We start from the raw sequence: 18,984 nt of genomic DNA, 5'->3' as shown, positions 1-18,984 counted from the left end.
CCCCTGATATATGATGACAAATTTAAAAACAGGATTTCTATTGATAATAATATTATCTGTATATAATTTTCTTGTATCGAGTTACCCTAAGATATCTAAGTCCATACGAAAATTAATTATTTTGGTCTTATAAAATCATTATTAGTTGTACGTCCAATTTTAATTAAAAACACTGAATTACATATTATTAATATGTGAATAACTAATATATAGAATCGCACAAAAAAAACTAATGTATAGAAATAAACAGTAGTATTATATCAATTACATTGTATAACAAATTATATTTTTTTATAGATAGTAAAATATGTTATAATGATATGGATTTACTATCCTAATAACTATTAATTATCATAAGTTATACATTGAATCTAAGAATTGAAAATTTAATTTTATTCTTATACATGAAGGAGATCTTGTCTGTCTTCTGAGTATTATTTGTATTTAAGATTAATCCTATTTTCACTATTATTATTCTTATTTCTTAGTATAATTTGTATTTAAAAATAAAATTACATATTTTTACCATTGCTAAATTTATTTCGTATAAAAGTTAAGAACTTAATATAGTGGGAGTATAAAAAAATAAACTGGTATATCATAATTTATTTTTTGGTAAATAATAAATATCATAATTCATTCTAAACAAAATATTACTTGATAGTTTCATATATACTTTAAAAAGTATAATTATAATTAGTTAAATTTAAATATCTGAATAAATCAAATTTAATCAATTATGTGCTTGTATATATCTATATTGCTTACTAGTTATATTCAATTTAGATAAGTATTAAAGTTATTGATTTAATTATCTAAGTAATAGTATTTTAATAACTTAATAATTATCATAAATCTAACTTAACACTAAAATGAAGAAGCTAATATTATTGAAATATGAACGTATAACAAAACAAACAATATCATCTAGGATAAAAAAGCGGTAAAGAAAAAAATAATTTACAATATCTTTAATTCATGCAAATAGTTGATTTTTTTCTATTTTAGTTAAATTAAATATAACTCTTTTGGTTTATTGTAGGTACTTTTCCTACCTTTATTTGCATTTATGGTATTTGTATGTATTTTCCTCCTTGTATTTATGGTATTGTATTAAGAAATAAAACAAAGAAAAATATATAAAAAAAGAAACACAAACTAAAATCCCTAAACCAAAACCTAATCTTTCTCCCCTAAGCCGTCACTCTCCCTCAATATCCTAAGACGGGAAGTGAATCCACTTTCAGAAAATGAAGAACAAGCACGATATCCACAATAGAGAAGTGATGGATGGTTAGAAGTTGAGTTGGGAGAATTATTTGTCAAGAGAGGGCAAGAAGTAGAACTGGGGATGAGCTTGACAGAGATCAAGGAAGGTAACTGGAAAAATGGCTTAGTTGTTGAAGGGATTGAAATCAGGCCTAAGGAGGGCTAATGATTTGATATTGAAAGTTCATATGGTGTCTGTGCTAAGCCACTTTTCAAGTGAGTGCAAGAAAAAGAGGTAATAAAAGCTACAAGGCCTAAAACCGTTGTCCCACGTGTGGCTAGGGAGATCTTGACCACAAGAGTTGCACAAGTTTTACAAGAATTGAATCACCATTGCAGTCAAGTTCAGGTGCGGATAGAATTATCGGGTTCAACTGAACCTAGTACTTTCGACGCGAAACACAAATTTATGTATAAAAAATTTCTAAAATTACAATAAATAATAGATATGAACTCATAACTTTAAATATTGAACTCATAGAACTAAAATTCTACATCAGCCTCTGATCAAGTTGGTGCTAAAAGCTAGTACGTATATAGTGTCTTAAGCACTTTATATTTTCTTGTGATTTGTGTAATGTGGCCCCTGTCGTTTTTTTCTTTAGTTATTTGTCTTAAATAATTTGTGGAACTCACAGCTGCTTAATACACTTTCTTATTTCTTTCTTTTACCTTTAGTACTCGGCAATGCAAGGCTGCAAGAAAGACAAAAGGATCAACAAGAGTGTATCCCTATTGTGATCTCTATTTATAGACAGAAATTTTAACTTCTTGGTTGTCTCTTCCCCCTAAGCTCATGTCTCTATATCGTAGTATTTTTGAATCTTCATACGCCTACTTGAGTTTGGGGGTTTTAGTTCAATTTTACGGGTTGTCCCAGCAATTTGATAAATATTATGCCTTATTTTTTGATAAGTGGTGAGTGCAATTTTAAAGATTTGATAGATTTTGTGCCTTACGCCTAATTGACTTGGATTTCTGCTTCAATTATTTATTTTTGATTTACAGGATGCTCAAGAGAAAAGTGCCTTTGAAAAATTGTATTATCTTCTGCGAAACCGTAAGTTTTTTTTTTCATCTTCTTAAGTTTTATGATGTTTATTTAAATTCCTTTTTCTTTTTCCTTTCAAGTTTAGTTCTTTTTAACTTGATACATGGCTAAGTTTTTCTTATTCCATGATTCATTGAATTTTTAATTATTAACTGTAAATGCATCTAATTGGTATATGTTCTGATAATTCAAATATAAATTTTTCACAAGATCATTTTATTTTATATTTCAGTCTAGTGATTTTGAAGAGTGCTTCATATATTCTTGAATGCATAAAGATCAACAACTGCGATGAAGGTGGCAACATAAATCATCAAGATCAAACGGGGGTGACAACATGAATCATCAAGCAAATGCTTATATTTGTTTATGTGGAATGTCGTACATTATTTCTGATCTCTATTACCATAAAGCCTCACATCAACTAGTTCTTTTCTTCAAATTTTAGTTACTATAAAAGAGTTATTGTCACGACCCAATCCCCGAACCCGGTCGTGATGGTGCCTCTCGCGGAGACAAGGTCAGCCAGACCAAACAGAACACCTCTTTTAAACAGTTATAACATATAATATAATATTCATAAATTGCGAAATTTAACTATAATAACAACAGGAACCATCTCGACACAGCCCAAACCGGGGTGTCACAAGTCATGAGCTACTACAGAATCTGCTATAGGTCTACAAAGTACGGAATCTGATACAACAGTCTGAAGAAAACATAAATGATAGAGGATAAGAGAGACAAGGGGCTGCGGACGTCAACAACTACCTCGTAACTCCAAATCACTGCCTGGACTGGAAGGAATCAACGCTCAGGGGCGGACTCTGCTATACCTGAATCTGCACACACGGTGCAGGGAGTAATGTGAGTACTCCGACTCAATGAGTAATAATTACAAATAATGGCTGAAAGTATGAAAACACGTAAAGGCACAAAGCAATTCCATATCAAGCAGTAAAATCACTTAAAGCAGTAAATCAGTGAAGAAATCAATAATATTCCTTTTTAAAACAAGTAAAACAGGTAATTTAACAGGTAATTAACAAGTAGAAATCCGCCCCTCGGGCACAGTATCAATCGCTCAGCATAGTATCAGCCCCTCGGACTCACTCTCAGTACAGTATCAGCCCCTCGGGCTACCTCACAATCACTCAGCATAATGGTCAGCCATTGTTACCTGACCAAATTGCATCATACAGTGTCATTGTTACCACTGTTTCAAATCACATGGGTACCCGCGCTCACTGTAGGTGTGCAGACTCCGGAGGGGCCCCTTACAGCCCAAGCGCTATATCAAGCCACCTCGTGGCATCATCACTCAGCATATCCTCACATATGGCCCTCAGCCTCACTTAGTCCATAAATCATCATAAGCCCCTTGGGCATTAGTAAAACAGTAGTTCTCGGCCCAAAACATGATGTAGAAATATCATTTTAAGTTTCAAATCTGAGTAAAAGTGGCTGAGTTTGTAAAACGGTAGATATCAACAGGACTGAGTTCAAATAATAAGTCAAGCAGTAAGGAAACAGTGATAAAAATCCTCGAAGGGTTCAAATAGTTGGCATGAAGCCCAAATATGACAATCAGCCCAAATCATGATGATAACAAATGAATTTCAGTCAAATATTCAGTAAAGTCATCAATCGGGATGGACCAAGTCACAATCCCCAGTAGTGAAAAACCCCATGCTCATCATCCAGCACGTATCTTGCCTCAATATAGCACTACGATGTGCAATCCGGGGTTTCAAACCCTCAGGACATCATTTACAACCATTACTTACCTCGAACTGGCTAATTCTCTAGCTCGCGACGCCCTTTGCCCCTCGAATTGGCCTTCACGTGCGTCGAATCTATCCAAAATCAGAACGAATATGTCACAATATGCTAAGGGAACAAAGCCCAAGCGAAAACATTCGAAAAAATATCAAAAATTCCGAAATTAGCAAAACCCGAGCCCCGGGCCCACGTCTCGGAATTGGGTAAAATTTACATTTTCAGAATCCTCATACCCTCACGAGTCTAACCATGCCAAAATTATCCAATTCCGATACCATTTGGTCCTTCAAATCATCATTTTACATTTTTGAAAGGTTTCACAATTTTCTTCCCAAATTCCATCTCAAATCAAGAATTAAATGATGAATTTAGTGATAGATTCATGTATTCTAGCCAAATCTAAGTTAAAATCACTTACCACGATGAATTTCTTGAAAAACCTTCGAAAAATCACCAAAATCCGAGCTCTCTAGGTCAAAATATCAAATAAAACCCAAAACCTCGTATTTATATAGAGTACCCTTCAGGTCTTCTCACCGCGGCCGCACCCGTTTTTGTGCGGTCTGCGCGAGTTCAGAGACTGTGAAACTACAAGTCAAACTCATGCGGCCGCGTCCCACTTCATGCGGACCGTGTCGCTCTCCATGCGGCCGCACTCTATGGTCACGCGGTCCGCGTCAGTGACGTTCAGAGAGCTGCCAAACCCAATCATGCAGCCGCACAACAACTTTGTGCGGTCCGCGCGACGCCTACCGCGGCCGCGCCCCTGCAGTCCTCTTGGACCTGCTACAGCTGCTGCATTTTTCTTTTATATTTTCCAACTCCAAACTTCCCGTTAGCCTTCCGAAATCACCCCGAGGCACCCGAGACCTCAACCAAAATCACCAACGCATCCTAAAACATCCTCCAAACTCGTTCCAATCCTCAAAACACCTCAGACAACATCAAAACCATCAAATTACATCGAATTCAAGCCTAAGAATTCCAAGAACTCTTGAATTATGCTTTCGATCAAAAGGTCTATCAAATCTCGTTCGAATGACCTGAAATTTTGCACACACATCCCAAATGACACAATGAAGCTACTGCAACTCTCGGAATTCCATTTCGACCCCTATATCAAAATCTCGCCTATCAACCGGAGTTTGCCAAAATATCAATTTCGCCAATTCAAGCCTAAATCTTCTCTACAACTCCAAAACCCATTCCGATCGCGCTCCTAAGTCACAAATCACCTCCCGAAGCTAACCGAACCATCAGAACTCACTTCCGAGCCTTCTAACACATAAGTCAACATTTGGTTGACTTTTCCAACTTAAGCCTTCTTAAAAGAGACTAAGTGTCTCATTTCTTACCAAGTCCTCTCCGAAATCGAACTAATAAACTCGATCACATAAAACACGGATAACGAAGCGTAAAGAAGCTGAAATGGGGGGAAATAGATCGGTAACTCATGAGACGACTGGTCGGATCGTCACAGTTATATACTGCAGATACTATTAATTGATTAATATAAATTTGTATCTTGGAATTTATTTTGTGAAAATTTTTACATGTTAATTTGTGTAGAATAAGTCATGTCTCAAGGTAATATATTATTACTATTAGGTTTAATATAACATGTACAACCATAGAATAATTGAAAATTTTAAATAGCGAAAAAACAGGGTGATAGGAACTTTCATCGCTACTAAAATTAATATTCTGTCAAAAAATTAATAATAAAGTAATCTAATCTCGACTTTTTTTTGTATGATTTGTAGCCATAAAACTCTGTCCGTAGCTAAACAAAAATACTTTTGTAGTTACATATCAAAACTTCCGTGGCAAATAAATTTAAAACTTTTGCCACGCTATATCACTTTGTAGCTACCATAATAGCTACAAATTAATTTGTTGTGGCAAGAGTATAAAATCATTTGCTATAAATATATTTGCCGTGGCAAAAGTATAAAATTATTTGCTATGAATATAGCTACAACACAAAATTTTCGTAGCAATAAGTATTAATCCTTAGCCAGGGGTCATGTAAAGTTTGTAGCTAACTTTTAGCTACGCTACATTTAGCTACGAATGCTACGGAAAAAAAATATTGTAGCTAAAGTGTTTAGCTACGAAAATTTTCATAATTAGCTACGTTGTGTTTTATAGCTATAAATGCATTATGTTGTAGTGTAAGAGTAATACAGCAACTGACCCCCTCCTAATGAATGTTTTTTAAGGGGCATGTAAAAGAGAGAAACACAACAGATAATTTGAGACGGATGGAGTATTTATTTATGATGGACTTAATCAGTATAATTAGCAACAATAATCATTCCTAACATTATTTCTTGGTTCTCATTTTTTTTTAAATGTTAATCAGGCAGCCATACCCCTATCAAGACAATTAACTCATTTCATAGAATATACTTCGAAGCTGAAAGTGTTAGTTGGGGAAGAAAAAGCTAATTATATTCTGAAAAATAGCTTATTTATGATGGTTGCTGGCACTGACGATCTAGCCAATACTTACTTCACCGCTGGAATTCGCTTGAAGCAGGATATTAACTCATATACTGGTCTCATGGTGGCCGAAGCTTCTAAATTTCTCAATGTTAGTATATATACCTCTATGCCTATTTTTCCTTTTAGGTTTACCAATTATGACTCAGAATGTTGAAAATAATTACAATGAGTAAGTTAATTATATATAATAGGCATTTTAAAAATAAGACAATATATTCATATTTAAAAAATTGAAAAAACTTATCCGGACCATCAAAAATTTATATTTCCGATCATTATGACATTTTTTAACATTAGTGGCATTATTGTAATTTTTGTGTGATAAAACAAAGTAACGTAAAATTTGATTGGAAAAAGAGACAGTTTAGTGATTATTTATGAAATTTACCCCTTAACATAGCTGTCTGATCTCAAAATGAATGAATTCCGTATATAAAGATAATTCTTTCGTACCATTGGTTACAAATTAAAATAAATTTTCAGTGAATTACATATATACTGATTCAAGTGTTATTTTTTTGAAAAAATGATGCTGTATAGCCGCTCTTAAAATAATAGTCGAAAATATGTATATTTTTTGTCTATATACATTATATATATTTTATACAAAAATTATATAAATTTTATATACTTTTCGACTATCGAATATAAATAGTTTCTGACGCGGACTAAAAATGATATTACCTGTTAGTTTTGTTCTCTCTGAAGGAATTGTACAAGTTGGGAGCAAGAAAATTTTGGATTTTAGGAATCCCACCAATAGGATGTTTGCCATCACAAAGAACACTTGCTGGAGGGCATAATAGAATGTGTTCTCAAGAATACAACCAAGCTGCACAATTGGCCAACACCAAATTCTCTATTGCAATTAATTCATTATCCAAAAAATTACTTCAATCCAAGCTCCATTTGGGCATATTGCACATTATATAATAAAATACATATAACTTTTCGCTAATAACTCTATTTGGGCTATATAATATATAGTTGGAAAGCCAATTCAAAGGGATACAACTTTCATGTTTTACGTTTTTCTAAATTCAAAACGGAACAGGGTGAAAACACGGTTGAAACCGAGATCGTGGACCTGGACGCGGACTGAGGAAGTGTACTGGGAAAATACCGCACCCGGACCGCGTCCGGACCGTAACCGCGTTCGTCCAGACCTGAAAAATTATCTTTTTTCGCGTAGGAGAAGGTATAATTATTTGGGCCCGACCCTACTTGGTATATATACATGAAAAATCGGTATTTTGAAAAGGTTGGACAGATTTTTGACACAGATTCGACCTAAGGAGGCAGAGATACAGTAGGAGCAAGGCGGAGAATTTTTCTACGAGTTTTTCATTCCTCTTCCTATTTTTTCATTATTGGTTATGACTTTTGGTATTGTAGTTTTACATACTATTATGAATAGCTAATTTGTTATCTAGAATTTTGATAGAACCTTTTACTGGATAAATTCTTGTTTTGTTTTTATATAATTGAGCCATTGGATTTCACTACTTGTTCAACTACATGTTTATTGTTGTTGATTGAATGGTCATCGATTGACTGTGCCTATTTATTATGTGTTGCATGAGAAAGGATACATATTTAGGTGGTTGTTGAACAACGTCACTCCTAACGTATGTGAGAAATCAATACAACGGGTTTAAATGTAGGTTTAGAAATAACAAAGCCTTGACGTGGTCATGATGAGCGGTTAGATAAAGCCAACTAGCGTGTTCGATAGAATATGTCTAGTAAATTATTTTAGTTGCTTGAGAGAGAATTACGACACCTAAAGTGCTCGCGATCAGTAGAGAATACATTGGCAAAATTGTAGGAAACATAGCGGGAAGGATTCCGACAATTGGGGAAATCATAACTCTAGACCTCCTTAATTTAGTCTCCAACCCTTTGTCTCGTTAGTTGATAATTTTACCGCTTTCTAGTATTTGCTAGTTAATTAGTTAGAAATATAAATCTCAATCTTTATAATTTAGAAAATTGTTCAACTTGTCTTTTTAGTGATATTCAATAAATATAGCTAAGCCTTAGTTCTTTGTGGGATTTGACTCCGGACTTTTGGACCGGATTATATTTGCAGCGACCGCTTATCCTTTTTAGGACTAGAATTGAGCGTGATCAAACACTCATAACTGACCTCTGAAGAGTTGCATCTCTTCGTTTTTAAACTCAACATGTTGGCTATAAATAGCAGTCCGTTCTCTCAGATTTTCCATAGGAAATTCTGAACTCTCTTCCTTTCTTTTGGATTGTTTTAACTACAAAGAAAGCAACAATAGGTATAATTTGCTATCGATCATTGTATTCGCTAAAACACTGGGGTTTGAAGTACCGCTACACCAGTGTGTAATTCGTTCTATTTTGAGAGGAAATAATCCACAACCTCGGGTACTAGTAGGGGATTAAGTTCCTTAAGGAAACACTTGAATTCAGTGAGCTCGGATTAAATTCTGTTCCTTCTCATTTATTGTTTATACGTTATTTTTGTTCTTCGGAATTATTTTACGAATACAATTTACTAACATAGAACACCTAAATGACTATATAAAGATCAACTCGCAAAGAAAAATAATGAATGTCTTCAAGAAATTCTATAACTAGAAATTGCAAGGAACAATTTTTTCAAAGTTAGCATGTTATGTTGTTGAAATAATTGGATTTGAAATTTTGAAATTAGCATGTTATGTTGCTGAAATAATAGGATTTTAACAATTTTGTCAAAGTTAGCGTGTTATGTGGCTCAAATGATCTTTTCAAAGTTAGCGTATTATGTCCCTCTTCTATAAGAATAGTGGATGTAGCTTACTGTTTTAGCGTCTCCTTTTACAATAAGAGGTCAATGAATCAACCCTAGCTCATTTGCCTTTCCAGGAAGTAAGTCTAGAATTGTTAATAATCACGAGGACCAGCAAACCAAGAAGTTACTTTTGTTAAGTGGTTTCATTTTGTATTACTTATCGTTATTTTGCATTGTGTTATTTATATCTAATAAAATTTTCAGACGACCCTTTTTCTGGGGGATTAAAAACGTAATTATATTTTTGTTTTATTATGCATCCGATACAAAAAGAAGTGCTACTACTAGCAGTTTCATAGTTTCATTAAAATTCTCAAGTTTTGCATTTACGTTGTAGGATTACAAGATAAACTTTAGATGCCACTCAAAAGAATTTCCCCATTAATTTCTGCTTTTACTTTGTGAGTCTCTCATGTCACCTATGGAGTTAATTTGCACTTTTTCAGAAGAAAGTTATGAGAGGAATTCTTTCAAAAAATCATTTTTAAAAATTAAATGGAGAAAGACAATAATTTTTTGTGACGTACGTGCTCGTTAAAAAGCACCAAACTTTTTATGGGCTAACGAGATACTCTAACGTTATTCTTGGTTTACTTTTCAGAAGAATTAACTGAAGTGGCATATCACCCAACTGTTTAAAATAAAAATAGTCATTAAATATATAAGCTAGGAAGTGAAGAGTAAATTCGACTTACTATTTGTTTAAAGATCCCTACGTTTTATTAATTGAAACCACCTTCAACGTGAGAGGTTAAGCTTGATCCCTACATCGTACCTCTTGGTTAGTAGAAGAAAATGACTCTTCAAATATCTTTTTATTTTATTTTATATTAATCTCAAGGACATATAACTAAAAAAACATTTATAATAAATAATAAAATCGATCATCCCATATACGAGCTACTCAAGTACACACGACATTTGCAAAGCTTTATAAATCCCACACCTTCTTTTATTCGTTTTATTGAAAAGGAAGTGTGTGAAATTATATACAATGTTCTCTTTTGGTATAGTAGAGTGTTCGTTGCATAGGGTCAAGGTTTTACTCTATGTTAATTTTGTGTTGTTTAGTGTATGTGAAGCGAAGGTGCAGCTCCCACAGAACGTGATATTTAAGGCAGTGTTTGCTTTTGGAGATTCAATTGTCGATCAAGGAAATAATAACTATATAAAGACGCTAGTAAAGTGTAATTTTCAGCCTTATGGTAAGGATTTTATGGGTGGAATGCCAACCGGAAGGTTCAGCAATGGCAAGACACCGCCGGATTTGATAGGTAGTATTTTTAAGTCGGTATTTATATTTTATGAGTTCAATATTTAAAGTTCTTAATATTAAAATTATTGTACTTTTGAAATTCATAACCTAATATTAGGTTAAAATGTTACTTTACATATATATTCCGTGTCAAAATATTGGATTCAGTTGAATGCCTTCTATCAATTTCAGCGGTCGAACTAGGGATAAAAAAGCTCATACCGGCTTATCTAGATCCAAATTTGAAAACTGAAGATATAAAAAGTGGAGTAAGCTTTGCATCAGGAGGTTGTGGATATGATCCTCTAACAGCTACTCTCGTGGTAACTTTTACTCATTATATTATCGATTCAGTTAAAGTAATTAACCATTTTTAGTACGCCCTCCGTCTTACATTATTTGTCGTGTTTTCTAAAAATAGTTGTCTCAAATTATTTGTCATTTTAGAAGTTCAAGACAAAATAAATTATATTTTTACCCTTAATAATAATTGTTCTTGAAGATGGAGATACTCCCTTCGGTCTACTTTAAGTGATTCTTTGGCCTTTTTTCTGTGGTCCACAATATTTGATTTTTTCAAATATCAAGAAAGAATTTACGTTCTTTTTTCCAAAGTTGCTCTCGAAGTAAAGAGCCTAGGGGTATTTGTTGTATTTCCAATGAACAAATTAAGGATAATATGGTCAAATACATTATTAATTAATGCTAAAAGATGAATTTCTTAATATATATATGTAAAATCACTTAAAGTAGACCGGAGGGAGTAGCATATAAATAGAATAAATATATAGTAAAGAGAGATTATATATTAAGACAAAAAATAAGAGTAAAATAGTCCAACCCCCCTCCTAATTAATGTCATTTAAAGGGCATGTAAAAGAGAAACACGACAGATAATTTGAGACGGGTGGAGTATTTATTTGTGATGGACTTAACCAGTATAATTAGCAACATTAATCATTCCTAACATTATTTCTTGATTCTCTCTCTCTTTTTTTTCAAATGTTAATCAGGCAGTCATACCCCTATCAAGACAATTAACTCAGTTCATAGAATATACTGGGAAGCTGAAAGTGTTAGTTGGGGAAGAAGAAGCTAATTATATTCTGAAAAATAGCTTATTTATGGTGGTTGCTGGCACTGACGATCTAGCCAATACTTACTTCACCGCTGGAATTCGCTTGAAGCAGGATATTAACTCATATACTGATCTCATGGTGGCTGAAGCTTCTAAATTTCTCAATGTTAGTATATATACCTCTATGACTATTTTCCTTTTAGGTTTACTAATTATGACTCAGAATGTTGAAAATAATTACAATGAGTAAGTTAATTATATATAATAGGCATTTTAAAAATAAGACAACATCTTCATATTTAAAAAAAATTGAGAAAACTTATCCGGACCTTCGAAAGTTTATATTTCCGATCATTATGACATTTTTTAACATTAGTGCATTATTGTAATTTTTGTGTGATAAAACAAAGTTATGTAAAATTTGATTGAAAAAAGAGACAGTTTAGTGATCATTTATGAAATTTAGCCCTTAGCATAGTTGTCTGATCTCAAAATGAATGAATTCCGTATACAAAGATAGTTCTTTAGTACCATTGATTACAAATTAAAATAAATTTTCAGTGAATTACATATATACTGATTCAAGTGTTATTTTTTTGAAAAAATGACGCTGTATAGCCGCTCTTAAAATAATAGCCGAAAATATGTATATTTTTTGTCTATATATACATTATGTATATTTTATATAAAAATTATATAAATTTTATACACTTTTCGGCTATCGAATATAAATAGTTTCTGACGCAGACTAAAAAAAATAATACTCGTTATTTTTGTTCTCTCTGAAGGAATTGTACAAGCTGGGAGCAAGAAAATTTTGGATTTTAGGAATCCCACCAATAGGATGTTTGCCATCACAAAGAACACTTGCGGGAGGGCATAATAGAATGTGTTCTCAAGAATACAACCAAGCTGCACAATTGGCCAACACCAAATTCTCTATTGCAATTAATTCATTATCCAAAAAATTACCTCAATCCAAGCTCGTCTTCATCGATATCTATAATCCTCTACTTGATCTCATTTTTAATCCTGAAAAGTATGGTAATATATTCCCTCCGTTTACTTTTACTTGACACTTTTTGACTTTCATGCCCCTTAAAAAATAATAAATAAAATGCATAATTTACCATGATACTCATATTAATTGATGCATATTTTATTGGATTTGAGAAAATAATTTGAAGAGTAATAAATATTGTGGGTATAACAAGAAATTTTTTTGTCTTCTCTATATGCGTAAAGTGACAAATAAAAATGAAAATCTATTTTTAGTATACATGCCAAATAAAAATGAATGGAGGGAGTACATATTAACCTTCCATAAACGTACTCCAAAAAGTTGCTTCTTCCTCTTTTGTTCTTTATTTTCTTGTTTATTTCTTTTATCAATTTTGTGATATGTTATGAATTGATTGTAGGATTTGAAGAAGTAGAGAAAGGTTGCTGTGGCACAGGAACAATAGAAGGGGCAAAACTATGCAACAAATTCAGTGGAACTTGTGAAGATGATACGAAGTATTTGTTTTGGGATAGTTATCATCCTACTGAGAAAGCTTACAAGATTATTGTTGATCAGATCATCAAAAAATATATCAACAATTTTACGTAGATGCAGGAAGTCCATATCATCCTACGTTCGAGAAATATTTGAATATGCTGCTTAAATCCTCGAATCACAAAAAATAATCCAGAGAGAAAAATCAAGAGACCAAACAGAATTGTGCCCACAAAAATTCATCAATAAATTATTATTTTTTATTTTTTTGATTGCTATTAAGTTTTTGTATATCGAAAATTTGTTTCAAACAATATGTTGTGCTACTCGTTAAAGTTTCAAGGTTGTACTATCTAGTAAGCTATGAGATGGATAATTGGGAGTCCGGAACCCAATTGTGATTCTTTTGGACTCAAAATACATAAATAGGTGAAAAAAGTGACATTTTTATGTATAGCGCCACAAATGGGTCTCTCATATGTACATGATACAATTGGGCCTCTCACTTAAAGGGTCTCAATAAAAATAACATAATTACAACAGATGGGCTGGCCCATCTTGACTACTTAACAGTACTGACTTTACTAACTTTAACACTACTAACTTCAGCTCCAACACCCCCACGCAAGCTGGAAGGGTTGGCCATTCCAAGCTTGGGAAGAAAAGTCTGCTGCTGCACACCAAGCAAAAATTTGGTGAAGATATCAGCAAGTTGAACAGATGTAAAAATAGAATGCAAGGAGATCAAACCAGCAGATAAGACATCCCATACAAAATGGTAGTCCACCTCGATATGTTTGGTCCGCTCGTAAAATACAGAATTTTTGGCTATATGGACTGCAGCTTGATTATCGCAGTACAAAGCAACATAGCTGAGATTATCCACACCCAGCTCACCCAGCAATCGAACAACCCAAGTAACTTCAGCTACCAACAAACGAAGAGCTCTATACTCTGCTTCAGCAGAGGATAGAGCAAGAGTAGGCTGCTTCTTAGACTTCCAAGAAACTGGGCAGCCTCCAAGGAACAACACAAAACCAGAAACAGACTTTCTACTATCAGCACAACTAGCCCAGTCAGAGTCACAAAAACCATGCAAAAAAAAGTCAAGAGTGCTAGAACGCAGAATACCCAAATCAGAGGTGTCGGCTACATATCTAAGAACATGATAAGCAGCCTCCAAGTGAGGGACTCGAGGAGCAGACATATATTGACTCAAATGTTGCACTGTATAGGAAAGATCAGGTCTGGTATGCTGCAAGTAATTGAGTTTGCCTACCAATTTTCTATAAACAAATGGATCAGGTAGTAAATCCCCAACCTCAGCTGACAACTTGACATGAGAGTCTAAGGGGGCTACCACAAGTGTAACTGTAGAACATTGGAAATCAGAGAGCAAATCCAAAGCAAACTTATGTTGACTGATCAAGTATCCTTGAGTCAATTTAACAATCTCAAGCCCAAGGAAGTAATGAACCTCACCAAGATCCTTGATCTTAAACTGAGCATCTAAGAATGCTTTCAAATTATTCAACTCAGACACATCATCCCCAGCCGACAGTATGTCATCCACATAAACCGCTACTACAATGAGATGAGGTCCATTCAATTTTCTGAATAGAGAATAGTCATTCAAGCTAGGTTGAAAACCCTTAGATTGAAGAGCAGAGGATAGCTTAGACTATTGCCTCGAGGCTTGCTTAAGGCCATAAAGAAACTTATTTAATTTGCAAGCTAATGAAGAAACAAGAACAGAGGTAGGGGTAGAAACAGTTAATCCTTGAGGGATTTTCTTGAATACCTCTTCATCCAAATCACCATGGAATAAAGTATTGTTGACATCAAGTTGGTACACTACCCAATTTCTTTTAATGGCTACAGATAGGAGACATTTAATAGTTGTCAATTTAACTACAGGAGAGAAGGTTTCAGTGAAGTCTACCCCTTCTAACTGATTATCACCCCCTAATGACCAACCTAGCTTTGTATCTTTCAACTGAACCATCAACCCTCTATTTTATTTTATACACCCATTTGCATAGTATGACTTTCTTACGAGGAGGCAAAGGAAGAATATCCCAAGTATTGTTGGATTCCAAAACTTGAAATTCTTTCATTATAGCCTCCTACCAAGCATGATTGGAGGTAGCTTGATGGTAAATTGTGGTTCTTGCAAGCAAAGATCAAAGGGTGAATGAACCTTAGAACTAGAAATAGAGGAACAAACATAATCATCAAGGTAGGAAGGAGGATTGTGAGTTCTTAGAGATCTTCTCAGAACAGGAGAAAGAGCATGGGAAGGAGAGGAAGGACTAATAGTATTACTAGGAAAAGAAGAAGGATTAGAAGAGCTAGGAGGAGAAATAAGAGGAGAACTACTATTGTTAGGATGACTAACATGAGTGGGAGAGGAAGAAGGGACTGAAGAAGGGGTAACAACAGAAGGAGGAAATAAATGAGTAGAATCAGGAGAAGAGTAAGGAAATATAGTTTCATGAAAAACAACATCCTTGGAGTGGAAAACAGTGGAATTGGATAATGACAGTAGTTTATAACTCTTCTTGCCAGCACTGTACCCAAGAAAAATAGAAGGAATAGATCTTGATTTGAATTTGTCTCTATATGGTTTGGGCACTGCAGCAAAACAAAGGCAACCAAATGCCCTAAAGTGGGTGACAGAAGGAGCATCACCATAAAGTAACTCAAAGGGAGATTCGTGATTTAACAAAGGTGAGGGAAACCTATTTATGAGGTAAGTGGCAGTCAAGATACACTCACCCCAATATTTAACATGGAGTTTGGACTGAAATAGAAGTGCCCTAGCAGTTTCAAGAAGGTGTTTATGTTTCCTCTCCACAACACCATTTTGTTGTGGTGTATGTGGACAGGAGGTTTGGTATAGAATCCCATGAGCAGAGAACAAGGACTGAGCTGCTGAGCTAGAACCCAGCTCAAAAGCATTATCATACCTTACTACTTTGACCAAGGCATCAAATTGAGTTCTAATCATTAGCACAAAAGATTGTAACAAGGTAAAAACACTGCTCTTTGAAGATAGTAAAAGAGTCCAGGTATCTCTAGAGAAATCATCCACAATAGTCATGAAATATTTGAACCCATTATATGTTTGTGTGTGATAGGGTCCCCAAAGATCTATGTGTACTAATTGAAAACGAGAAGTGGAATTTATTTTACTTTTAGGAAATGGAATTCTTTGTTGCCTAGCCATGGGGCAAATAGGACACAAGAATGTTTGTTTCTTTGGCAGTTTATCAGACAAGAATGGAATGGACTTTATTTTATTAAAGGGCATGTGTCCAAGCCTCAAGTGTCAAGAATGGTCAAAAGACAAATCATGAGATTGAATAGTAGAAGAAACATCAGCATTCACACATACAGAAGATGCAAGATTAGAAGTAGAACTATTGCTCTTATTCAAATCATGTAAAGTGGAGGCAGTAATAGTATTTACAAATGAAGGATAACAAGTAGACTCAGAAGTAACAAGGTTTGCAGGATTGAGAATGTAGAGCCCATTCTGAAGACTACCAAGACCCACTGGCTTCTTCAGAGAAGGGCCCTGCAAAACACAAGCAATAGAGGAAAAATAAGCCAAGTAATTCAGCTGTAAAACTAGTTGAGCAAGAGAAATGAGATTATACTGGAAGGAAGGCACTAAGAGAACATGAGTAAGAGATACTTCAGAGGACAAGGTAAGAGTACCTGTACAAGTCACATTTACCTTATAACTATTTGGTAAAGTGACAAGATAAGGTAAGACTAGAGGTTTAATGTCAGTTAGAAAAGAAGAGTTTGAGGTCATGTGATGAGTTGCCCATGAATCTATGATCCAAGTGCTATCTTATACCCTAGAAAAATTGAAATCAAGCAGACCACAAGATTTGAAATCAGGATTACCTATCAGACCTGCAAAATTAGCAGAACCAGCAGAGACTCTTGTGATGTTCCAGAAGCTCGAGAATGCAGAAGGCTCAGCAATTCATCAAATTGTTCCTTGGTTATACTAGAATTCCCACCATCATATTGAACTATTTTGGTATCACTAGTAGAGTTTTCAGGATGTCCAATAGGTGGAGTATCAAACACTTGAGCAAATACTGTAGTCCGTTTGAACTTAGTCTGAAAACCAGAAGGGTAACTATGAAGCTTGTAGTATTTCTCAATCTGATGACCAGGCTTCTTGCAATAACGACAAACAATATTAATTTTTCTAAAAGGGTCAAAACTATCTCTTTGAGTGTCGAAATTAACTCTTTGAGAGTATGGCTTCTGAACACCAGCAGAGGAAGCAGTAGAATCATAATTAAGAGATGGCATATTAGTTTGAACACTAGACTAGCTCTCATCATTAACAAGCATCGAGTACACACTATCCACATCAGGTAGAGGCTTCATCATAAGTATGTTCCTCCTAATAGTGGAATATGATTCGTTCAAACCCATTAGAAATTGATGAACCTTCTGTTCTTCATCTAACCTTTGGTAGGTCTCTTTGCATCCACAAACACAATTAGGATATGATACAGAGAAAGAAAGCTCATCCCAAAGCTTTTTAATTCTGTTAAAATATGATGAAATGCTTGATGAACCTTGGCTAATTGAGGAAATTTCCTTACGGATCTAAAAAATTTTAATTCCACTAGCTTGACCAAATTTGCGCTCAATCTCCTTCCAAAGTTTATCAGTACTTTCAGTGTACATCACAGTCTCCCTAATTTCCCTATCCAAACTATTCATAATCCAAGCTATAGCCATGTCATTACACCTAATCCAAGGTTCGAGTAAAGGAGAGGTGGAATTAGGTCGTGCAACTGTTCCATTGATCATGCCTAGCTTATTCTTGCATGAGAGTCCTAATAACATTCCTCGACGCCAACTTCCATAGCCAATGCCATCAAAAGTTGTGGTGACCAAAATTGTACTAGGTGAATCAAAAGGAAGCAGATATAGTGGAGATGAAGGAGTTGCAGCAGAATTATCAGTTACACCAGAATTACTAGATATATATTCGACAGTCGAACCCATAGCAAAATAAATTACAGGAGAATTTGATATGAATCAAAATTAGGGTTTCAAATCAAGAGAAAAAGTACCAAATTTGCCTCAAATCTCTAAAGACCAAAACCTTTAACAGAAATCAAACTAGATAACAACTGCAAATGTTCACCGAAGGCTCAGAAAGAGAAAAACGCTAGAGAAATTGAGTAGATTGCCGAAAAAAAATTGAATCTCCTCCGAGATCAAAAACGCGAACAGGCTTGACAAAATTGTAAATCAAAATTCATCGATGTGCAACGTATCTAATGCGATTAGCTCATCCCGTTGCTCTGATACCATGTTAACAAGTGAATTTAGAGAGAATTCCACAGCGATGAGAAGATGAAGAACTCTAGGATATGTCGGTGCAGAGAGAGAGAGAGTTTAGAGAAAATTGTGAAAATATATTATTACTCAAAATCTGTACAACTAATACAAATGGGTCTCTCATATGTACATGATACAATTGGGCTTCTTACTTAATGGGCCTCAATAAGAATAACATAATTACAACAGATGGGCTGGCCCATAACACTACTGACTTTACTAACTTTAACACTACTAACTTCAGCTCCAACAGGAAGTCCATATCATCTTACATTCAAGAAACACTCGAATACGCTGCTTAAATCCTTAAATCCTCGAATCACGAAGAATAATCAAGAGATCAAACATA

The 18,984-nt window shown here is 34.4% G+C and overlaps 2 protein-coding genes and 1 long non-coding RNA gene across 4 annotated transcripts; 2 read left to right on the top strand and 1 right to left on the bottom strand.

Annotated features, from left to right (window-relative positions):
- The first annotated feature begins 1,164 nt into the window (after window positions 1-1,164).
- Window positions 1,165-2,733, top strand: LOC142167399 (uncharacterized). The gene is made up of 3 exons (XR_012697525.1): window positions 1,165-1,618; window positions 2,278-2,329; window positions 2,553-2,733. It is a non-coding gene; the product is annotated as an uncharacterized LOC142167399 (long non-coding RNA).
- A 7,635-nt stretch (window positions 2,734-10,368) lies between these two features.
- Window positions 10,369-13,687, top strand: LOC107791562 (GDSL esterase/lipase EXL3-like). 2 transcript variants are annotated; one of them, XM_016613648.2, is made up of 5 exons: window positions 10,369-10,693; window positions 10,867-10,997; window positions 11,688-11,918; window positions 12,541-12,796; window positions 13,174-13,687. In XM_016613648.2, the coding sequence occupies exons 1-5, from the start codon at window positions 10,414-10,416 to the stop codon at window positions 13,362-13,364; spliced, it is 1,089 nt and encodes a 362-aa protein (XP_016469134.2). In that variant the 5' UTR covers window positions 10,369-10,413; the 3' UTR covers window positions 13,365-13,687. The 2 variants fall into 2 exon arrangements, with proteins under 2 accessions (XP_016469134.2, XP_016469135.2); XM_016613649.2 differs by having other exon boundaries at window positions 12,541-12,791; window positions 13,174-13,308.
- Window positions 13,688-17,891: 4,204 nt separating this feature from the next.
- On the bottom strand, window positions 17,892-18,296 carry LOC142166981 (uncharacterized). The gene has a single exon (XM_075227126.1). The coding sequence runs from the start codon at window positions 18,294-18,296 to the stop codon at window positions 17,892-17,894; it is 405 nt and encodes a 134-aa protein (XP_075083227.1).
- Between the last annotated feature and the right edge of the window lie 688 nt (window positions 18,297-18,984).

The sequence above is a fragment of the Nicotiana tabacum genome, chromosome 12 (assembly GCF_000715075.1).
Source record: "Nicotiana tabacum cultivar K326 chromosome 12, ASM71507v2, whole genome shotgun sequence".
NCBI lineage: Eukaryota > Viridiplantae > Streptophyta > Magnoliopsida > Solanales > Solanaceae > Nicotiana > Nicotiana tabacum.
Note: the sequence above shows the minus strand (reverse complement) of the source record. Positions and strands in the feature narration are given on the sequence as shown.